This window comes from Myxine glutinosa, chromosome 8 (assembly GCF_964187855.1).
Source record: "Myxine glutinosa chromosome 8, kmMyxGlut1.1, whole genome shotgun sequence".
Taxonomy (NCBI): domain Eukaryota; kingdom Metazoa; phylum Chordata; class Myxini; order Myxiniformes; family Myxinidae; genus Myxine; species Myxine glutinosa.
This window is the reverse complement of record NC_136268.1, coordinates 150122244-150147300: the sequence shown is the minus strand read 5'-3', so window position 1 is coordinate 150147300 and position 25057 is coordinate 150122244. Positions and strand designations below refer to the sequence as shown.

At 47.6% G+C, this 25057-nt stretch overlaps 1 protein-coding gene across 2 annotated transcripts in view; it reads right to left on the bottom strand.

Moving 5' to 3' along the window:
* The window catches only part of LOC137433012 (beta-parvin), an 85105-nt gene that overhangs the window by 34456 nt on the left and 25592 nt on the right, over positions 1-25057 (bottom strand). For both annotated transcript variants that reach the window (XM_078783840.1, XM_078783841.1), the window contains exons 5-9: positions 5087-5227; positions 4793-4908; positions 2672-2730; positions 2118-2137; positions 1960-2021 (exon numbers count right to left, since the gene is read on the bottom strand). In XM_078783840.1, coding sequence (XP_078639966.1) covers positions 1960-2021; positions 2118-2137; positions 2672-2730; positions 4793-4908; positions 5087-5227 — 398 coding nt within the window. The remainder of the gene's footprint in view (positions 1-1959; positions 2022-2117; positions 2138-2671; positions 2731-4792; positions 4909-5086; positions 5228-25057) is intronic.

The window sequence follows — 25057 nt, the reverse complement described above, 5'->3', positions numbered from 1 at the left end:
CCCCCTCTTCTCCCCTCCCCACCCTCTCCTCCCCTCCCCCCCCCCCATTCCCCTCCTCTCCCCTTCCTCCTCCCGCCCGGCAATGCCGGGTACTTCCCATGGCCAGCTGTACGTGGGCTGCTCGAGGGTTGGAAAACCAAGCAATCTTTATGTCTTGGCACCAAGTAAGAAAACCAGAAATGTTGTATACCCAGAGGTTTTGAGAAATTGAAAATTGACAAAACGTCATGTAGGAAATGTCCTGTGATATTGCTCTAAAATATACATGTTCTTTTCATCATATATTTGTATTATTCTTATTCAACCCGGGTGAAGCCGGGTACCTCAGCTAGTATTGTATATATGGTTATATATGTATATATTGTTACGTTTGTGGGGGTAGGGATACTTTAGACCAGGTAGGTTTGTGTAGGTAGCATGCTCTGACTGTCGTGAGGAGCAAGAATCACCACCATGTAATAAGTAGAGGGCCTGTTTAGCCTGGATGTCGGATGAAGCTGTATATTTGTCCCCGTCGCGAGGGGGTGGGGCATGTTATTTAGCTCAGGGATTAGGTTAAGTAATTCCCTGTTCGTCATTTCCTATGTGATTTATCCTTTATCTCTTTTGGCACCGCACCATAGACACTAGCGCAGGAAGTGCCCATTAAATTGCACTAATAACAATAAAAACCAACCGGAAGCCAGTTCTGAGCACTGCCGATAAGACACCACCATCTACATCACCACGGAGGTTGAGCAGGCCGAAGACATGCTCAGAAGGACAGTGATTGGGCGGGAGTTGACCAACAAGAAGGCCGGGGTAAGAAGCAACTCGCTGATTGGTAGACGGGAGGGCGAGTAGGACTGCATCACGAGAGCGGACTGCGTGTGGATTGGTGGAGAGCTGGACAATGTAGCGGTGGTGGCCTGCGGGCATTGGTAGAGAGGCACAGATGACATCACGAGACGATCAATAAAAGAAGACTCGGACCAACATTTTCTCCTCTTCTTCTTGCCCCTCACGCTTTCCTCTTTCTCTCACGCCTTCCTCTTGCCCTTCACCTCTCTCGCTTCTTGGTTCTACTCTTGGCTCTTTGCTCTGACGGTGGTCCTTTATTCACGGGGAAGGCTTCATCGCGGCCAGGAGTTTGACGCGCAAAGACGACGAAGACAGGCGCAGCTGGAAGAGCGAACCACACGTCTGCTCGTTCGCTTCGAGCACCGGGCCGGGAGTGAGCGGAACGTGCAGCGAGGCCTGGCTATGCGTGCACGCGCCAAATGACGAGCGGTTTCCTGCCAACACAAGAGCTGCGTTGAGACTGCACGCCGGGGCCTGGAAGAATTCAGGTGAGACGCAGGGCCAAGTTGAGCTAAGTGCCATGATAAAATACATTGTTATTTTACTTTCATTATCTTTCCAATCGTCTGTGTTCAAGTTGGTGGGGGGATGTCCCGTTTAGAAATTTAGTTTACCGTCGCGTTTTCTTGGTATCGGCATCCGTTTTAATAAACATATTTATTTTTGTACATTTAAACCCGTTTTGTTTGAGTTTATTTTTCGCAGGTTCGGGAACTGCCGTCGGACAACAAGTAAGACCCTTCATCTTCCCCTCCCCCACATATATAAATCCACATTTGAACTGAACGCCTTGGAGTAATGCTCGATTGCCCTCTGTGACTCTCCCGGTGTTAACTGAGAGCAGTCACACGACATATATATATATATATATATATATATATATATATATATATATATATATGTATGTATGTATGTATGTATGTATGTATGTATGCAAACTACCACTCACCAAGAAAGACGACAAAGCTGCATTAAATTCAAGTCAGTTGGAACTAGCTCGAGGATAGAGAATCGATCGTTCCTTCATAAATCTAACATTGTGGATCCCTGATAGTCAGCGCGATTTAACAAGAAGTTCAACATGAATGTGATCATTAAAAGATGAGCTTGAGCACAAACCTTTTTTACAACGTTCAACTTGTCGGGCGCATGATCAAAGAGCGTGTCAAAAGCATCGCGCTCTGCAAGCAGACAAGTTACAAAAGTACAACCATCTCAAACCTTTTGAAGTGATATTGTCAACGGCAGACTCCTCAAATTGGTACATTACAACTCACCATATCTGCCAATCATCGACCTGGAATAACAAAAAGGAGAAGAGAAAAATAAAGAACGATAATTCTTGCCTGCACAATGTAATGTCATCTGGCAAAAATAATCACAAGAACTGATGACATGAAAACATAGGAAACAACTAGCTTCCAAACTCTCAGAGGTTGGCACTCCAGGGTGCTGTTCGCATATGCACCTCTAGTTAGCAAATTGAATCGCATGAGGATTTGAACACCTGTGACAGGCGGCTCAGTTGTACGCCTGCAGGTGTGCTGCCCACAGGGAGTGCGACAAAATGGTGAAAATCTTTCCTGACAGGTTGCTCATTGAACCATTGCCAAACTTTCACTGCAATGTCATTCGGATCCAACAAGTTCGGTGTCTTCAATTACACGTGTTCTGGAACCAATTAACATAGGCACAAACACGCTCTTTGATACGAGCAAAACAAAACCTTATGAAACTTCTTAAAATACGCTGCGTGGGCATTTACTTACTTACAAAAACGCTTGCAAATGTTGTAAGGCAATCGCTATACGAGATGTGCTGAAATACTTACTCTGATGTAGTAGTTATCTTCTCTTGAACTTGACGAGTTTGCAATGCACCTCTGCGCTTCTGCAATGGAAGCAGACACACATCGGTGTAAAAGCGTGAATATGGATTTGCAAAGAGAAAAATGTTCTCCCGACTTAAAAAGAGGCTGGATCTGTGAAATGGTTCCCTGGTAAGGTAAAGGGTTTTTTTTTTTTTTTTTGTATACTGAATCGAGGCTCGTGAAAGAGCTAACATTTATTTCACAAACAAATCAACCAGACAAACAAAATATATAAAAAGAGGGAGCGGAAGACAAGATGGGGAGAGAAGGGGAAGCACACAAACACAACATTTGAGAGCAGGGAGAAGTGTGGGAGGGAGGGGGCTTGGGGGGAGGAGGCGTGGGAAAGGGGGGGGGGGGGGGACAGGTATAAAACACAAGGGGACCGAAATTAGCGGGGGTAGAAAAGATCAAGGTTTTGGATGGGGGAAGATTTTTGTATACTGAATTTATACACTGTATACTAATTTATTCAGTATATACTGTATACTGAAAAGGGTGCTTTATTATGTTCGTAAGTCGAATCCTTTATGCAGGTATGCCTTACGCACGGATGTCAGTTAAAACCGTGCGTAGAAAACCTTCTTGGCCCTAAGATGTGAACTGGATCGTATGTTGTTCCACTCGTTTGTCATTCCATCGGCACATTCTGGATTCAACCTCCGGCAGAATCAGAAGCCACAAAAAAAAAAAAAACCTGATGTACTGGTAGTTCTTCCACAGCAGGAGACGTTGCTTTGCGCAACAAGCTCTCCTTTGAAGAGGAAGTTAAGTTACCTGTCACATCTGCAATCATGTGGAATAGGGCGATCCAACGGTCCCCTTGCACACGGGTCAATTTGGGCCATCCAATTATCCTGGTGCAAAGTTTCACAAATTCGGGCGCTTCACATGACTTCACATTTTTTTTATTCATTATTATGACATCATAGGTCACGTGGTATGCACGCCATCTTGCAAAAACGTTGCAGCTCTATATCTCCGAAACCGCGCAATGCCAAAAAATTTAAACAAGGCTCATTGTCAAGTACTCCCAATGGGGAATAAGGTATGTTAATGATGATGTCATTGGTACCTTCATTATGACGTCATATTTTGACAAGTACAATGCTTGATCGGATCAATATGAAAAAAAAATTCTCTGCAACTGTTAGTCGAAGGACCCGAAATTTTCACCAAAGGAGTGACTCATCCTGTATAATTTTTTTATGATAATTATGACGTCATAGGTCACGTGATATGGGCACCATCCTGGAAAAACTTTGCCCCTCTATATCTTCGAAACCGCTCCATGGAATTTTTTTTAAACATGACTCATTGTGAAGTCCTCCCCATGGGGAATAAGATATGTTAACGATGATGTCATCAGTGCCTTCATTATGACGTCATAATTCCGTAGGGACAACGCTTCGTCTGATGAGTTTGGATTTTGTTGAGCATGATCTACGCAACAATTATATTAGAGAATGTAAATTTATGATGTCATTGTTCACGTGGTCTGGCAGCCATATTGGATCAAAGAAAAAAACCCTTCAAAAACAGAAGAGATGGTTCGCACCAAGTTTACTGCACAGGGTAAGTATTCTATGAATACCATCTAGTTCACATAGTTCGTTTATTATTATCATTCAACATGCTAGCTCCTTGATGAAAAGCATTGCTTGTGTTATTTGTGGTGTGACAAACTGAATCCTCCACTTTGTTTGTTGTTAATTTATATTCCCTTCACTCAAGCGATTCCCCCACGCCACCACCCTTTTATTCCCCTTTACCCATACATCTTATGCGGAAAATAAATTACACATATACTGTGGACAACACATGGGGGAAGAAGGTGCCTTAAAAAGAATTAAATGGTGGGGAGAGGGGAGGGGGTGTTGGAAATTGTGTGGGGGGTGTCGATGAAAAATAATACTGATATAACAAATTCCCGAAACGATGGCCAGTTATGGGACCCACTTTTTTATTATGAGACTTGACTGTAGCTCGATTCATTGATCAGGAGTCGTGATCCGATCTACGTTCGTTTTTCCTACTTTTTCCATAATGAAGACTGTACCAGAGTCGAAAAAAATCACACACCTGTACCACGAGCAGTTGGACAGTCACATGCTCAGGTAAACGGATCGGTGCTCGGAAATGGACAGCAAGAGCCACCAATAGGTGCAGGATGGCAATAAGGTTCTTTCCGTGGATCACTGCACAGAACACAAAATGGAGGTCCAATAAAATCAACTCCACATGATCATCAACACTGCTGTAAAAAAAATCATTTTTGCGTTTGTATGTCAATGAACACCTGCGTAACATATTTTGACATCACATAAACATTTGTCATCCGATTCCGATGTTAGAATCAATCACCGTGGAACTCACAATCAACAGACCACTTCACGTTCCACTGCTGGGGCTTCAGCATGTGCTTAACGGCTTGAAGAACGGTGTGCAGCTTTTGTTTCTGTCCAACCTCGGACTGAGTAACTTCGGCCACATTTAATTTCTGCTTTCCCAAAGCCTCTGGAGGAACCAGGTATGAATGGAGTAAATATGAACATCATCAATAATAAGCACTTCATCTGAGACCTGATATATATAAATAAATATATCAGGTCCACTTGTGCACGATATCAGGTCCCCTTGCGCACGATCAAGAGTTGGTCCTGATAAATACATATAAATAAACCGAGGAAGCACACTGTTGCTATGACATGATTCTGACGTCATGTACATAAGCTATGCTGCCTCATCAACTTAGGGGGTTTGATCTGTATCTGTATATATACTGTGACGTGTTACCTCCCCAAACGCCGGTTAGGGGGCCCCTCAGAGTCTCGAGAGGGAACAAGGCAGAAAGATTTGTTATTTTGAGCGTTCTAATAAACCATGGTAAAACCACACCAATGCAATTGTAGAACAAAACAAGTAATTGTATTAAGAACTCTCACGTACACAATAATAACACTATTAAAGAAAGTACCATGAAAATATCACTTGTATCAAATGAACAATACATATGATGGTACCATCATTCCCCAATGCTCTCAAAGCAATAAACTCACGATACGCCAAACGTGAGTGGGATGTTATATATATTGTTACGGTCCGCGGTTAAGGATGTTGGTTTGCCGAGCGGAGGCCCCGCGACCTAACAGTTTCCCCGATTCACCCGATTCACCCAGACGTTGGCCGTATCGCGCCACAGATACTCAATAGGGAAAAGACAAAGACGACACGGATGTGAAGAAAAGGAATAAGCAGACGAAAAAAAGGTTGAAAGTACGATTACTATTTATTACTATTTACAGGCTCAAAATAACCAAGGAGAAGGAAAGATAGTAAAATAATTTACAGAAGCTTTTAGAGACAGGGAAAATACTAGCTTATACAGACTTAACTAACTACCCAGGACAGAACAAACAAAGACGACTCACACGGGGAATGATGATAATAGGGATGGCAGGTGGATGGCTGGCGGGATAGGGAGGTCCAACTGGTCCTGCAGCACGATCGGCTCGTTGGGCAGCCGCCGTTCCTTTGCGGCCCTGCTCCAAACTGCCGTCCAGGCCCCACGCTGCTGTGGCCGCTGCTGCTGGCGAGCAAGGCGACGAATAGCAGGCTTTGTGCTTCCTTGGATGATCTCCACGCAGCTCAGCCTTGGACCTCACAACTCAGCTCTTGTCATAGCTCATCTCCTTTGGGGAACGTCCCGCGGCGGGTTATATAGGCCCCGCCCCTCAACCTTCGCGAACCTCCTTGATGTTTCTCTCCACACCCTCTCCAAGTCCAACCCCTTGTTCGTGGTTGGTTGAGTGGGGCTGACTCACTCCTCCCCTCTATGACGAGGTGGGGACCCGCCTTTCTTCCCCAACCCTGCCTCGTGGCCATTGGCGGCAATTGTTGGTTGGCAATGCGAATGGCAATTGTTGAAAGGGGAAATGGAGGTTTTTGGGAATGGGAATGAAGGGAATCTATCTTTTTCACTTGGTGCAATGGAGTGTCATGTTAATGGACGACAAAGCCTTAATCTAAAACACATAATAAGGATATAAACTACTGAACAAGGGTATTATAGTGTCCTTCAATGGATGCTTTATGGAATTAACTACCGGGACGCCCTTTTAACTTTTACACAACACTGGAGGCAGGAGGCGCAGAATAAACAATAATAATAATAAAGCACACAATAAAAAAAATACAATCCTCATATCCGCAACACTGCACCCTCCTCCTCTTAGGCACGTCCTGGGCCTACAACTTTAATTTAGTGTGACACGTAGGTGTAGTTCCCTCTACTTTTAACCTGACCCTGAGTGCGACAGTTTTAAAACATAGATAAATATGTCCCGCTGCTCCATTGCACCCTACCTAACAGACTCACGCCCACAGTTAACCGAATTGCGGCATGGTCTTCAAACTATACATTGACGGTGGGGAGCACTATTTACAGTGACGCTATTTTATTTACAAAATGTAACCCAGGACCTGTGATTGTTCTTTCTGGGGGGGAGACAGTCTGCTCTGCATCGATGCACCATGAAAGCACCCACAACGCACCAACACACCCTCAAGCACCAATCGGTGCACAGTCATCATTGTTCACTGAATAAAAATAAATCAACAACCCCTAACCCTGCAGGTGGTCTCTTGCTCTTAGGCTCCCTCTGCTGGCTATTATTATTTCTTCCAGTTGTTGTCTTTTTCCTTTGCTGGCGGCCTATTTGCAATAAAATGCACCCAACGAGTCCATTTTTATTTATTTTATTTATGGCCCACAGGGCCGACTAGTGTGGTTCACCTGTGGGGCATCGGTGCCCTGTGGCCAAGGTCCGCCAGCAAGATTTCGGGCCTTCATGGCCGGTTCCAGCAGAGGGGCCATGCCCCAACCCATGGGGTCCATAAGTGGTGCACGGCCACAGACATGTGGTCCATAATGTGGTGCATCGATGCAGACAGCTGGTTCTGGGAGTTCCAGGCGCACAATGGCGGACTCACGCACGCTCCCCTCGGCGCCCAATGGCGCACAGGTCATGTGGGAGACAAATGGGGATAAAGACAGATGAGCGAGGGGTAAGGTCTCAAGGGTACACATCAATAAGGCAATGCAAGGCGAAGTGCGTACGGAGAGCGAAGTGAGAAAGTTCGTCCCTACCGTACGTCACCCCCCCCTGTCACCTACACTACCCTTGCCCTTACCCCATATGTACAAAATCTACACATTTACAAATTCGTCACTACTGTCACGTCTTCCCCATATTTCCCCTACACCAAATTCGTCACCACAATCCCTCTAACCAAAATTTGCCATCACCCAATTCATCATCAATCCTCATAAGGAGGAAGAGATGGAACAACAAAGCACAATGTCACACCCACGTCATGATGCGTCTCACAATCCAAAACATTTGCACATAAAAAAATAATCAAAACAACCTGGCATGGTGTGGAGGTACGTCATCTCAGGTGAGTGCATGTAGATGGTGCGAGGAGACTTCAATCCTAACTATCCTCTAAATGACATTAACACACTTTACACTACCCGGGGTCTTTCCCTGCCAATCCATTGGCCAACTTACACTATGGGTTCTAAAAACCAATTCCCATTGACCAAACTGTGGTGCTTCTCAATTTGGGGTCTCACTCCCCCGATTCATCTCCCGGTGCCCTTGCACAATTTCTGGGCTGTGACGTGTAGCTCTCCCAGCAGGTCTACCCACCTGCACACCTCCACCACTGTAGTTGCCACCCGAGCTTACCTAGCTCCTTACCTAACCTATCTAACTGGGGAAGGCCCCTCCTGGCTCTGTCACCCCTCGGTGCCCTCTGGCACTGGGCTACCCGGGTCCGTCCTCCGGATCCTCGGGCCCCATCCACAACAACTCTACCGGCTCCCAGAGCCCACCTGCGGCCTCACCTGGCCGACATCCTCACAGTGGTGGAGTGCCCAAACCAACTACACACACTAACAGGCTACACGCCCAGCCATTTCCACAACACTAATGCACCCATCCAAATACCATTCTTTCACCACGCACCACAGATGCCAATATCCAACCACAATTTACCTATACCCTCTACCTAACACTTACACTACCCGCCCCGGGTATTCGTGATGGGGGTCCACTCTTCCCCCATTCACACCTCCGCACCATCCACTCCACTCCATAGTTTCCAACATACTCACTCCACGACCATCCATTCCAATACTCCATATATTCCACACTCCATGTATTCCACACAACCATTCTCCATACACCTGTCGTTGCGCACCTGTGCAACCACACCTGGTGCCACCTGCACCCTCCTTCCTTCCTGGACCATTTGTTCAGCACAATACACGCAATCACCACTACTCCCTCATACACTGCTCCATACACCCGTTCAGTTGCACACCTGTGCAATCACACCTATTCCTCACACACTTTTCACAATACACTTCTGAATACACCTCCAACACTCACACGGCATCATCTAAACTACCTGGTGCCCTGCTAACTTAGTGCTCCCCGTCTTCCCTTTAAACTAAGCACATACCACGTCATTATCATCCACACTAACCCACCTGCGTCCCCACTGCAGGTATCAGTCACTACCTAACCTTAACGTTACCTAAGGTCATCTCTCTAGATCCCTACACACGATATACCCTAACCCACCCGGGCTAGTTTTCACTGCCATAAACCCCATAACTCTAGTGCTCCTTTGCCCCCGATGTGAGGGATGGTGGATTGGCCATCCCATCACATGGGGCATCTCTTACTATAAATTTTGCTCACCAAATTTCAACAAATCAAAAATTTGCCACTCACTCTACCAATCCTCTGCCAATCATCACTCTGTCAATCATCAAATTTTGCTTTGCAATTTCGGGCCAAAACACTATTCTCGTCATCAGTCTTCTCACTAGTGCCTCTCGGTGCGCCAATTCACTTCCAAAGCTCGGCTTTACGAATGCGGGTTGTTTGGTGCCGGCGGCTGGATGCGTCCGACACTCGGTGCAGGGAAGGAGGTTTACCCGGGCCGAGATCCCACGCACCACCTCGGCACGGAGCCATCCCATGGCCCGATCTCGACCTGCCGGAACGCTTCAACAAAAGGGGTCGCCATGACGACGCTTCCGATCGGGCTGCCCGTTCCGCCTAGCGGAGCACGGACGCGGCCGTTCCAAGCGCGGCCCAGCGTGGATCACGTACGGCGGTCCTTTCGAACCCGCCGTGGTTCGGATCCCCGCTGGTCCTCGCGGCACGCGAAACCCGGCACGCACCGAGGGCCCGATTCGGCTAAATGTCGTTCTAACCGCTAACCCGGTTACCGTCGATGCCTCACCTGCATGCTTACACCCCGCAGCCCGTTCCTTGCTCATACATCCAGCTGTTCCCATGCTCCTCGTCATTGCACCTTCTCTTACACACCCAGGTACACTCATTCCGCTCACAGACTTGGTCACACACCTGACCACCGAACACCTTTGCACACACTCGTCGTTCGCACACCTCACCAACACACCTCTTCGCGCCCCCTCCTCGGTCACCTCCTCTGTGACAATCACAGGTGTGCTCTCACTCGCACACCCAACCACGTGCCTCACTACCAACTCAAGTGTGCATTCCCACACACGCTCTACCATTCCAGGTGTGCATCCTTCCATTCCAGGTGTACATCCTCTCTCACCTGTCACAACCAACTCACGCTCCGTGTCACTCTCACTACTTTCACCACCACTCTTGACAGCGCACTCACCCTTACTCTCGACAGCGCACTCTTTCCTCCTGCACCTGTCCGTTACACACCTTTCTCGCGCACACTCTTGCGCACACTCTCCCGTTACTTCCTCCGTAACACTGACCACAGGTGTACACTCTTTTGTTACATCCTCTGTAACACTCACCACACCGCGCTTCCATGTGCCCCCTCGTACACGCGCTACGACCGACTCACTCTCGACAGCACACTCACTCCTTGGTGTGCACTTTTTACTCACACACCCCAGAGTCGGACATTCTCGCACACCTCCTCCTTCGCACACCGTACCTGTCGCACACTTCACCAACGGCTTCTCACGAACACTCGCATCCAATTCAACCCCCAAGCCGACTGAAGCTCCCCTCACATCATATACATTTCCACGTATATATATCGTCACTCACCTTGGCACCTCGTCTCCGCACCTCCTTCGCCACCTGCAAACTCTTTATTTGGTTTGCGAGCACATCATTATGAGTTGAGCACCGACCTTGTACATATTCCATCACCTCCTCCTGTATTTCTCTTTTAGTTTCTGTCCGTCTCTTTTTAATTTCACTCACCTCTTCTTCCACTTCCTCTAATTTTTGCTTCACCTCTTTTATTTCCCGGTGCGTCTCCTCAAGTTCGTCCTCTAAGGCTATTTTGACCGTCTCTATGTGTGTCCTCACCTCTCGGTCCTTCGTCTCCATTACTTCTGTCACCTCTTCCAACCTCGTTGTCAGTCCCTCACGTACCATCTGACATTGCCTCTGCGTCGCTATCAAGTCATTTTTAATGTCGTTTTGTGTCGCTTTTAACCCTCCTAGTACCGCAGTGTTCCTTTGAACCTGCTCCACTAACTCCGTCTGTCCCACCATCAGCTGTTCCACCTCCTCCGTCAGGTCCTCTATGCCCCCTTGTAACTTTGCCGTCCCATTTCTCACCTCTTTTTCCATACGCTTCTCGCCTCGCTTTACCTCCTCGCGTACCCCCGAGACCTCCTCACTTACACCTCGTCGTATCTCCTCTTTCATCTCCTCCCTCTCTTTTGTAGATGCCACCCTCATCTGTCCCAATTCATCCCTCTGAGCATCCAATTTGGTTTCTACCCCGATTTTCACCTCCTCTATCTGCTCTCCCATTTGTTTAATTTCTCGGGCGGATTGCTCCCCTATTTCCCGCAATTTGCCTTCCATCCTATTTTCTAGCCCCCTCAACACATTTTTCACCCCCTCTATCTGATTCTCCTGGGCAGCCATTCTATTTTCCACCCCCGTTAACCCATGTTTCACCCCTTCTATCCCATTGTCTAACCCCTCAAATTTCTTGTCTAATCCCTCAAATTTCTTGTCTAATCCCTCACCGGTACCCCTCGCTTCGTCCCTCATTGCTCCCAATTGGCCCCCCATTTCTCCCATACTGTTTTTCAAACTTCCAATTTGGTCTCACATTTGGCCCTCCAATCGCTCACCCATTTCTCTTTGCTCTCGGGTGGACTTATCATTTTGGGCATCCATTTTTGCCATCATTTGAATCATAAAGACTCGCATGTACTCTGGCATTTCTGGCTCGGCTGCCGCGACCACGTGCGCAGCGCAATTTGGTGCTGCTACGGTCACGGGCGCGGCAAAATTTGGTGCCGCTACAACCACGTGCGCGAGGACGCCATTTTGCGCGCCTGAAACCTCCTCAACCACATTGCTAATGTTCTCCTCTACTCTTTCCTCCACATGCATTTCCCCGAGGTCCTGGGTCGATTCTACCCCGTCTATCTCTCCCACCGACATCCCGTCGCCTTGACCAGCCATGGCGCGATTTCAAAATTCGGGTTTTCCTTTAAAAACAAAACAATTTCCAGCAGCTCGTAATTTTGAGCGCGTTAAGCGCGCTTCGGGTCCGACCCCGCTCCCGACACCAATTGTTACGCCAATTGTACAATTGTGTCCAAAATTTGGGCTAAATGAATTTAGTCCCAGGTCCGAATCCGACACTCCTGACACCAATTGTTACGGTCCGCGGTTAAGGATGTTGGTTTGCCGAGCGGAGGCCCCGCGACCTAACAGTTTCCCCGATTCACCTGATTCACCCAGACGTTGGCCGTATCGCGCCACAGATACTCAATAGGGAAAAGACAAAGACGACACGGATGTGAAGAAAAGGAATAAGACGAAAAAAAGGTTGAAAATACGATTACTATTTATTACTATTTACAGGCTCAAAATAACCAAGGAGAAGGAAAGATAATAAAATAATTTACAGAAGCTTTTAGAGACACAGGGAAAATACTAGCTTATACAGACTTAATTAACTACCCAGGACAGAACAAACAAAGACGACTCACACGGGGAATGATGATAATAGGGATGGCAGGTGGATGGCTGGCGGGATAGGGAGGTCCAACTGGTCCTGCAGCACGATCGGCTCGTTGGGCAGCCGCCGTTCCTTTGCGGCCCTGCTCCAAACTGCCGTCCAGGCCCCACGCTGCTGTGGCCGCTGCTGCTGGCGAGCAAGGCGACGAATAGCAGGCTTTGTGCTTCCTTGGATGATCTCCACGCAGCTCAGCCTTGGACCTCACAACTCAGCTCTTGTCATAGCTCATCTCCTTTGGGGAACGTCCCGCGGCGGGTTATATAGGCCCCGCCCCTCAACCTTCGCGAACCTCCTTGATGTTTCTCCCCACACCCTCTCCAAGTCCAACCCCTTGTTCGTGGTTGGTTGAGTGGGGCTGACTCACTCCTCCCCTCTATGACGAGGTGGGGACCCGCCTTTCTTCCCCAACCCTGCCTCGTGGCCAATGGCGGCAATTGTTGGTTGGCAATGCGAATGGCAATTGTTGAAAGGGGAAATGGAGGTTTTTGGGAATGGGAATGAAGGGAATCTATCTTTTTCACTTGGTGCAATGGAGTGTCATGTTAATGGACGACAAAGCCTTAATCTAAAACACATAATAAGGATATAAACTACTGAACAAGGGTATTATAGTGTCCTTCAATGGATGCTTTATGGAATTAACTACCGGGACGCCCTTTTAACTTTTACACAACACTGGAGGCAGGAGGCGCAGAATAAACAATAATAATAATAAAGCACACAATAAAAAAAATACAATCCTCATATCTGCAACAATATACTAGCAGAAGTACCCGGCATTGCCGGGCGGGGGAGTGGAGGGGGAAGGGGAGGGGAGGGGAATGGGGGGGAGGGGAGGAGAGGGGGGAGGGGAATGGGGGGGAGGGGAGGAGAGAGAGGGGGATGGGGAGGGGGGAGGGGGGAAGGGGAGGAAGTGGGGGAGGGGGAAGGGGAGGGGGAAGGGGAGGGGGAATGGGAGGGGGAGGAGGAGGGGGGAAGGGGAAGGGGTAGGGGGGAAAGTGAGGAGGAGGGGGAGGGGAAGGGGTGGGGGAGGGGAGGGGAGGAGAGGGGGAGGGGGGAAGGGGAGGGGGTAGGGTGGAGGGGGAAGGGAGGGGTAGGGTGGAGGGGGAAGGGAGGGGGAAGGTGAGGGTGGAGGGGGGAGGGGGAGGTGAGGGAAGGGGAGGGAGAGGGGGGAGGGGGGAGGGGGAAGGGGAGGGGAGGAAGGGGAGGGCCAGTCAACAATGACGTTGCAGTTCTCATGGGAGGAGAGCAGCACAACAATCGCGACATCGTCCTGCATCTTCGCAACAACAGCACAAAGCGGATTTTGGAGACTCACCGATCCTGTGACGCCCTCCAGTACCGGCGTTGCCGCACGGGGGAAGGGAGACCCGTACATTCCCAACCCGTAAATTCGCCCTCTCGACTCAAGCTCACTCGGACAAAAGCCTCGCACAAATTACACCGTGAAGGCCCAATGGCCATGTCTATGCCACAAATCAAGTACGTGAGCGAGTCTGGCGCACTGAATTAAAAACATATAGAACACTCATACTCCGTGAAAAGTGTAGCCGCCGTGTCGCCATCTTGGTTAACACGACTCGACCAACTCGCTTCGCGGATCTCGTTTGTTTTGAACGTGTCCCAGATTTTAAAAGCCAGACAACTGTTAAAATGCCATTTTGTGTGGCAATAAACTGCTCCAATCGGTTAAGGAACGGTTGTGGAAAGACGTTTCACAGCTGTTGCAAAGACGTTTAATTCATATCGCACAAAATCGACACAAAACACGATCACACAAAAGGTGAAAAAACGCAATCGCTTTTCGCTCTGAATTACGTGGAAACGCGTGACGGAAACCACCATCGCCCAGCATCGAGTGCCAACCAATATGGCGCCCGGTAGCTGCATCTCCACCTATGTGGGGTGAATGGCAATGGTCATTCTATATATTTTCCGTTCAGTGGTCTGGCAGCGAGGATGGAACATCACGTGATCGCTTTGAGCGAATCAGCGAGCTGCTCTGGCACCGGCTGAGATTCCGTGTATAATGTTCCTCGCTGAAATGCGCTGAGGTAAATATGAATAAAAAATATGGATCTCGTCAAATATTTTTAGGTAGGCCATGTACTTCCCAGGCTCAATGGCCATGTCTATGCCAAATATCAAGCACGTGAGCCTCTCCGTTTAGGAGTCTATCGGTAACATACACACACACACACACACACACACACACACACACACACACACAAACTGTGTTATATGTATATACTAGCAGAAGTACCCCGCATTGCCGGGCGGGGGAGGGGAGGGGGAGGGGGAGGGGAGGGGAACGGGGGGGGGGGGGGGGGAGTGAGCCCCTTGGCAAAGCGAGCGATTTTTTTTTTCATAGCATCATAGCATCATAGCGTCATAGCGTTCATAGCATCATAGCGATTTTTTTTTTCATAGCGTCATAGCGTCATAGCGTTCATAGCGTCATATCGTTCATAGCGTCATAGCGTTTCATAGCGTCATAGCGATTTTTTTTTTCATAGCGTCATAGCGGTCATAGCGTCATATCGTTCATAGCGTCATAGCGATTTTTTTTTTCATCATCGCGTCATAGCGTCATATCGTTCATAGCGTCATAGCGTCATAGCGTCATCACGTGATCGCTCTGAGCGAATCAGCGCCCACCTGCTCTGATTCCGTTGATTCCGTGCGCTGAAATGCGCTGAGGTAAATATGAATAAAAAATATGGATCGTCAAATATTTTGAGTTCGGCCATGTTCGTCCCACGCTCAATGGCCATGTTTATGTCAAATATCAAGCACGTAAGCCTCTCCGTTTAGGAGTCTATCGGTAACATTACACACACACACACACACACACACACACACACACACACACACACACACACACACACAGTGTTTTATATATATATATATATATATATATATATATATATATATATATATATATATATATATATATATATAGATATATATCAGTCACTATGCGACCTTCATATCATCAGTGGAGAACCGCCAGCAAGGTGTCCCATACAACTGCTGCTGCACCTTGCTGGGAGCGATAAGCACCGCCTGCCACACGGTAACGTTATCTCTGGTATCCACTCATCATATGGAGTCGACCTGGTTGCGGTTGGGAGTTACTAATAATGGTATCTGTAATCTGGTTCTCCAACCTAATGAGCGGACAGCATGACGTTCTCCAACCTAATGAGCGGAATGCATGGCGATGACGTCATGCTGTCCGCTCATTAGGTTGGAGAACCAGATTACAGATACCATTATTAGTAACTCCCAACCGCAACCAGGTCGACTCCATATGATGAGTGGATACCAGAGATAACGTTACCGTGTGGCAGGCGGTGCTTATCGCTCCCAGCAAGGTGCAGCAGCAGCTGTATGGGACACCTTGCTGGCGGTTCTCCACTGATGATATGAAGGTCGCATAGTGACTGATATAAAAACCGAAAGGTTCACAGAGTTACAAGTGTATGGAAAGCCTCACTGCGTTGCCCTGATGAAGCCCCAACAAGGGCGAAACCAGGTCGGTAACTGTGAGTTTTGCATGCACTTGTGACAGTATCTGAATTTATAATCCATAACGACGCACTGCTGGATGGTTCCTCTGGAGCTTTGCAGGCAATGCGGACATGCATGGCGATGACGTCATGCTGTCCGCTCATTAGGTTGGAGAACCAGATTACAGATACCATTATATATATATAAATATATATATGTATATATATATATATATATATATATATATATATATATATATATATATATATATATATATATATATACACAGTATACTGGTGTGGATCGGCTCACCTCACCACACATCGCCACGGGTTTGTTTTCATTGAAGATAATGACCTGACTGAACCTGAGTTGCTGTGTTGTCATGATTTCCACCAATCATCATCGAAACATTTATTTTGCACAAATTTATTTGTCATATTCGTGATATTATTTGTTTGTAATATCTATCTATAATTCCAGTAATCTCTGTTTGTACGTTTGTTTGTCTGTGACCGCTGTTTCTCGACAACCACGGGTCCGATATACTTTTAACTTGCCAGGTATATTGCTGGGGACCCGAGGATGTGCCTTTTCAAGGTTTCATATTAATCGGACAATTACTTACCGAGCTATGTCCAAAAAACGATTCAACCAATCAGAGAGCAGCGAACTATCGCATGTGCCGAACGTGGCGGACACACTCTGCCTCGGATGGCACATTTGAGAGCGTATTCATTTATTTCACGTTTGCAAACTATGTTGGCGCTATGTTGGCGTTAAACTATGTTTTAAAACTAATAAAAACGAATTTGCGATTCATCGTAACTGCGATATACGACCTTCCTCCGGCAGCCAATCACCCATCAGCCAAAGACCTCACTTCCCGTAGCCAATCACGGGACACGTTGTTGCGTGTTTTTCCTTTTCATTTTTTTTTATTGAATTGATTGATTCCTTGCGCTTAAATTGCAAACAGCCAAAATACGTTGGCGCTAATTGAATAATTGGGCATTATTAACACTAAATGGCGAATAATCGTAACTGCGACATGCGAACTTCCGGACAGTGCGGCCTTCACTTCCGGCCTTACGAAAGTGCCGACTTACTGTCTCGATTGTATCTTCCCACTGTCTTATTGTTATATCTATCTATTCTATCTATCTATTCTATTCTATTATCTGTTCTATTATCTATTATACAATGCCCCAATCGAGTCGTCGTTTACGAGAACGAAGGAACGAAGCTGCACGGCGTGCACGCGCAATGGAATCTGACGAAGAACGTGCTGCTCGCCTGACACGCGACGTTACGCGCGTGACAAGTCGTCGTGCAGAAGAAACGGATGAAGAACGGACTGCTCGCGTGGCAGACAACACTGGACGCATAACAAGTCGTCGTGCAGAAGAAACGGATGAAGAACGGACTGCTCGCGTGGCAGACAACACTCGACGCATATCAAGTCGTCGTGCAGAAGAAACGGATGAAGAACGGACTGCTCGCGTGGCAGCCGACACTCGACGCATAACAAGTCGTCGTGCAGAAGAAACGGATGAAGAATGGACTGCTCGCGTGGCAGACAACACTCGACGCATAACAAGTCGTCGTGCAGAAGAAATCCCTCACCAGCGAGAAGACCGGCAAGTTAGGGATGCCCTGCACCATCAGGCTGTACACCGTGTGAGACTAGAGCAGGCTCGCCATGACAATCGCAACCTTGCTCGATACGATGATACCGATTTCTTCCGAGAGGTACTTCATGGTGAGTACAGGCACGCGCTGAGCAGGACCTCAATATTTCAATGCACTAAATGCTCGCATTGTGCTGCTTTGGTGTGGAATGAGGAGAGCAGAGGATTTTGCTGCAACCACGGCAAGGTCGATCTTATGCATGATCCTACGAATCCAAAACCCGGTTCAATTCCATCACATCCTCCAGATGCTATTAAAAGCCTTTTCCTTAGCCAGGCCTTTGTGAAGCACGCGAAACAGTACAACAACGCGCTGGCAATGGCAAGTATCGGTGTCCGAGAGATACGTATGCCTGGCTTCAATCCTGGAGTGCGCATACAAGGTAAGGTTTACCATTACATTGGTGCTCCTCTTGCCGATCTGGGTTGTACCCCCCGCTTTGCTCAGATCTACTTTCACGATCCAGCCCATGAGCTGGATTATCGTCGTGCCCACACCTCGAACAGTGGCCTGAATGAGCAGTTTTTGCTAAGAGCACAACAGGCCATTCATGAGTGCAACCCATACGTCCAGCAATTCAAATCAGCCATTGAGTATGTGGTTCATAATGATAGCGCCAATGAACTGAATATTGTGTTAACAGGTCGCACGCGGCGCCGAGACCTTCATCATGGTACCGTCAACCTTCCCTCCCCAGACAGCGATGTGGCTGTCATTGCTCCAGGGGCAATGACAACTGAGCAGTTTGGAAGGCTGGCAGTCGCTGTTCACCTCAGAGGGGGAGGTTTACAGACAATAGACGCCATGCATCCAGCGTATGACCCACTATCATACATACTTCTGCTACCCTGCGGCTCTCAGGGGTACCACACTGAGTTGGCAGGGACAACGCCAACAACTTTCTACCGCTACCATCTACAAGTACGTGATCCTACTCATCACTTCAATCTACTGCTTCGTGGTGGAAGGTTGACACAGCAGTACGTATGCGACATGATGGCAAAAATTGAGTCACACCGTCTCACTTGGATTCGCTGCAACCAGAAGTCAATTAAGGCAGAAAAGTATAAGATCATCGTTGATGCGTTGAACAGTGATGCTGAGGTGCTACCTGGACGCCTCACCATTCTGCCACCGTCTATTTATGGGTCGCCACGTTGGTATGCCAAAGAGTTTCAGGATGCAATGGCTTTAGTCCGAGTCAAGGGAAAGCCAGACTTTTTCCTAACATTCACCTGCAACCCAAAGTGGCCAGAAATTAAAGAATCGGTTTTTGAGGGTCAGCCCCCCAATGCAAGACCTGATATCATCGCCCGGGTGTTTCATATGAAGGTGGAAGCACTCCTCGCAGACATCCTCAAGCATGACATCTTGGGGCATGTGGACGCTTACGTGATGGTGAAGGAAACGCAAAAGCGTCACCTTCCCCATATACACATGCTCCTGACCGTGGTACCTCGCGACAAGCCCAGAACACCAGCAGATGTCGATCGCGTGGTCTCTGCTGAGATTCCTGACAGACTCACAAATCCGGAACTACACCGTATTGTGACATCACACATGATTCACGGCCCATGTGGGGAATGGAACATCTTGAGCCCTTGCATGGCAGACCGGAAGTGCACAAAGGACTATCCCAAAGCCCTACGACAAACGACAAGCTTCTCTGATGACTCCTATCCCCTGTACAGAAGACGGGCAGAAGCTGCACCTGGTGATCCCATCATGAAGACAATACGAGGCGGTGCTACCGTATTAGTTAACAATGCATGGGTTGTGCCTTACAATCCATATATTGTCCTCAGGTACGATGCTCACATCAACCTTGAGATCGTCTGTGCTGTCACCTGTGTCAAGTACCTGTACAAATACCTTGAAAAGGGCCCGGACCAGTGCCTGGTCAGACTTGAGCCTCATGAGAGGATGCGAGAGGCATTACGACATGATGAAGTGGCACGCTACGAACTAGGGCGTTACATCACCGCATCTGAGGGATACTGGCGCATATACGATTTCCCCATTCAACGCAAGTACCCACCAGTCGAGATGCTGGCACTCCATCTACAGGATGAGCAGGTGATCACGTTCAATGACGAAGGTGCCGTACAGAACTTGGCAGAGTCAGGACCCCCTGCAACAACCCTCACCGCCTTTTTCGAAGCCATGAATCTCCATCCACACATGCGTCATGTTCTATATCCAGATGTATTCCAACACTTCACCTACTTGAGGAAAAGGTTTCAATTGCGGAAGAGAAGGCTGAGTTTCCAGGATAACCGTAAGGCTGATACGGTTGGGCGACTCCCCATTATTCCCGTCAACTCACATACTGCCGAGTTGTACTATCTCCGCATGCTACTGTACCGCGTGCCTGGCCCCACATGCTTTCAGGATCTCCGTCGTGTTGGTGGTAGGGTCATGGAGACCTATCTGGCAGCCTGCATTGCATATGGCATCGTTGACAATGACCAGGAGGTGGATTCTGTTATGGAAGAGGCTGCAAATATTGCATTTGGCCCTGCAGTCCGCGAAGTATTTGCCAACATGCTCATATTCGTTCTCAGAGGCAACCACGTGCAGTTCTGGGAAAGGCACAAGTATGTGCTGTGCGAGGACTTCATGCGTGCAGCAGGTGTGAATGAACCAAATGGACGCATTGTGAGTGCAGTGCTCCAAGAGCTGAGGAACAAAGTTGAGTGCCACGGCTTTTCGCTCAGTAAGACCTTTGGCCTTCCTGAACCTGAACCACTTCATTTCCAGTCTCGCATTCCGCGCGTCATCGAGCACGAAACAGTGCACAATATAGGAGAACTTGAGGCTCACATCACTCAAACAGAGTGCCTTCTTAATGACGAGCAGCGCGTTGTTGTCGATACAGTGATGCGGAGTGTGGAACACGGACATGGCTGCATGCTTGCAATTGATGCAAGTGGTGGGACTGGGAAAACATTCACATTGTCTCATATACTCTACAAAGTGCGAGCAATGGGCAAAGTGGCTCTTGCAACTGCTGCAAGTGGTATTGCAGCTACGCTGCTGCCTAAAGGGGCCACCTTCCATAGTAGGACCAAGTGTCCTCTCATTCTCACTGATGAGTCCACTTGCAACATCAGTGAAAATGACACCACTGCAGCACTCATACGCATGACTAATCTAATGGTGGTGGATGAAGTTTCAATGATGGATCGTCGCGCATTGGAGGCAGCAGATCGAACATTCCAGTGGCTTCGGGGCTCAGAGGACCCATTTGGCGGCATCGCAATGGTTTTCAGTGGTGACTGGAGGCAGATCCTTACTGTTGTGCCACACGGTAGCCGTATTGACATAGTTGGAAGGTGCTTCAAGAGCTCATACCTGTGGAGAAAAGTGCAGATACTTCGTCTCAGAGTAAACATGAGGATCATGCAGGGTGCTGGAGAACAACAGGACGAATCTGAATTTGCAAAATTCCTGCTGGATCTGGGTGAAGGGAAGATTCCTGTCAATCCAGAAGAGGGTGAATTTGCTATTGAGCTCAGGGAACCGCTCATTCTTCCAGGTGAAAAACTTCAGGATATTGTCACTTGGGTGTACGAAGACTTGCATAACAACATTAGCAACCCCAAGTGGCTATGCGAGCGTGTTATACTATGTCCGACCAATTCCGAAGTCGATCAGGTAAATGCCTACATGACGACCATATTTCCAGGGGAGGAACATGTTTGCTGTAGCGTCGATACAGCGGAATCTGAGGGTGATCATTTGTATCCGCCTGAGTTCCTGAACACCCTCTGTCCATCTGGTATGCCGCCACATCGAATCTCTCTCAAGGTGGGTATGGTAATCATGCTGCTGCGAAACTTCGACCAGCAAAGCGGGCACTGCAATGGCTCAAGGTACATCATACTTCAGATCCTTCCAAATCTGTTGGTTGCACAATCTGTGATGGGTGTCAATTCTGGACGCACTTTGCTCATTCCACGCATAACCTTGAGTCCATCTGACAACATGTTCCCGTTCACTCTGCGGCGTCGGCAGTTTCCGGTACGACCCTGCTTTGCCATGACTGTGAATAAATCCCAAGGACAGTCGCTACACCATGTTGGGATCTTCTGCACACGAGACTTCTTCAGCCATGGTCAGTTCTACGTGGCGGCCAGTAGGGTTGGCAGATCCAGCAGCCTCCGCATTCTTGCCCTGGACAAGGAAACAAAGAAGAAGCGCCGTTTCCTCAGCAACGTTGTTTATGAAGAGGTGCTAACGAGATAACGGTGTGTACAATGTACATGTAGACAAGTTTTTATTATTATTTATTTTTTGAAGAAAAATTGTTTCGAAACGAATTCATCTAAAAAAGTGCACACCTTCTTTTGCCAGTCGTACACCATGTTAGGATCTCCTGGAGAAGTGCCGTTTCCTCAGCAATGTTGTTTATGAAGAGCTGCTAACGACATACAGGTGTGTACATGTGGACAATTCTTATTATTTATTTATTGATTGAAGACAAAATTGTTACGAAAAGATTTCATCAAAATAAGTGCACTACTTCTTTTGCCAGTTGTACACCATGTGAGGATCTCCTGGAGAAGTGCCGTTTCCTCAGCAATGTTGTTTATGAAGAGCTGCTAACGACATACAGGTGTGTACATGTGGACAATTCTTATTATTTATTTATTGCTTGAAGAAATATTGTTACGAAAAGATTTCATCAAAATAAGTGCACTACTTCTTTTGCCAGTTGTACACCATGTGAGGATCTCCTGGAGAAGTGCCGTTTCCTCAGCAATGTTGTTTATGAAGAGCTGCTAACGACATACAGGTGTGTACATGTGGACAATTCTTATTATTTATTTATTGCTTGAAGAAAAATTGTTACGAAAAGATTTCATCAAAATACATGCACAACTTCTTTTGGCAGTCGCTACACCATGTTGGGATCTTCTGCCCAAGAGCCTTCTTCAGCCATTGCCAGTTCTACGTGGCGACCTGTAGGGTTGGCAGTTCCAGCAGCCTCCGCATTCTTGCCCAGGACGAGGAAACAAAGAAGAAGCCCGTACGTGGTGCCTTATGAAGTGGTGCTAACGACATAAAGGTGTGTACAATGTACATGTAGACAATTTTTATTATTCTTTGTTTGGGAGGGAGATGGGAGGGTGATGGGGCAGGGTGATGGGAGGGTGATGGCAGGGTGATGGGAGGGTGATGGCAGGGTGATGGGAGGGTGATGGCAGAGGGTGATGGCAGAGGGTGATGGGAGAGTGATGGGAGGGTGATGGGGGGGAGATGGGAGGGTGATGGGGCAGGGTGCTGGGGCAGGGTGATGGCAGGGTGATGGCAGGGTGATGGGAGGGTGATGGCTGGGTGATGGGACGGTGATGGCAGAGGGTGATAGCAGAGGGTGATTGCAGAGGGTGATGGCAGAGGGTGATGGCAGAGGGTGGTGGCAGAGGGTGGTGAGAGGGAGATGGCAGGGTGATGGGAGGGTGATGGGAGGGTGATGGGGGGGAGATGGGAGGGTGATGGGGCAGGGTGATGGGGCAGGGTGATGGGGCTGGGTGATGGCAGGGTGATGGGAGGGTGATGGCAGGGTGATGGAAGGGTGATGGCAGAGGGTGATGGCAGAGGGTGATGGCAGAGGGTGATGGCAGAGGGTGATGGCAGAGGGTGATGGCAGGGAATTAACATTAACGAATAACATTTGTAATGTAATAATTTGTAATAATTTGTAGTAATAGATATAATAATAATAACGAATTCTGCTCTGTTTCAATTCTGTTTCAATTTGCTGATATGCTTTGCAAACCTTTTTTTTTTTTAACTATTTTAAAACTAATACAATTCGAACATGGAATACATACTGACACTGCACTTTCAGGTCTCCTACAAATCCTACCCTGTCGCCTCACCGTGGCGTAGGAGTGGCAATGGTCAATGGCATCGAATGTCATGGCTAGCAAAGACAGGGAGGTACACTTGATTTAAATTTGGAAATTTTTTTTTTTTTTTTTTTTGGCCACGGAACGGGCACCCACGTACGGGCACGTCCTAGTATTTGTAATATTGGTAATATTATTTATTTGGAATTTATTTGTCATATTAGTGATATTATTTATTTGTAATTTATTTGCAATCTAAAAAGGTCCAAGTGGTGTAAAGCTCTAAATGGTCAATGGTCTAAGTTGTCTAATCGGTCTGAATGGTGTGAAGGTCTAAGCTCTAAGCGGTCGAAGGTACTTAAGGAGTGTAAAGGTTTAAAGGGTATAAAAGGTTGAAAGGGTGAAGGGATATGAAGGTGTCTTTAATGATAAAGGGAAAAGTCTGATTTAATGCATTTTAATTCCAGGCTACAAGGCAATAAAAGGTGAAAATTTTGAAAGGGGGTGTAGACTTTCCATAGGCACTGTATATATGTGTATATACTGTATGTATACATGTAACTTTACTTTCGACCAATAAGTCCACATAGGTTGCATTTACCACTAAATTGTGATGTTGCTTCGTGTATTGAGGATGTCTCGTCAAAATGTTGACCACGATTAGATATCTTCATTCTCAGTTTTTAAAAAAAACACAAACAAACTTGTCGAGCATCAATTACCTCCACCACCGCAGGTGGACAGAGGTTAGGTTTTCACCCATGTCTGTCTGTTTGTCTGTGAGCATGATATTTCAAAAAATTATGGACGGATTATGACAAAACTTGGTGGATGAGTTGGGTCGGTGACAAGAACAAGCAGATTAGATTTCGGTTCATGCCCAGATCCATATATGGCCTATCAGTGGGATACAAAATGTAAAATGTTTAGCCTGGCGGAGGTACATGCTCCACCGATTTTCGTTCTTGTTACCAATGCATTTTTTTTTTTTTTTTTTTTTTTCAATCCCTGGTGTTGGGCTAGCGGCTAGGGTGCCGGCTAAGGATCCTAGGATCCTGGGTTCGAATCCCGGTCAATCGCTGAATTAACGCCAGGGGGGTTGACTCAGCCTGTCATCCTTCCGAGGTCGGCAAATTGAGTACCAGTTCACTGGTAATTCCCTGCTTGTCGTTAAAGGCGGCAAAAAGGGTTGGCG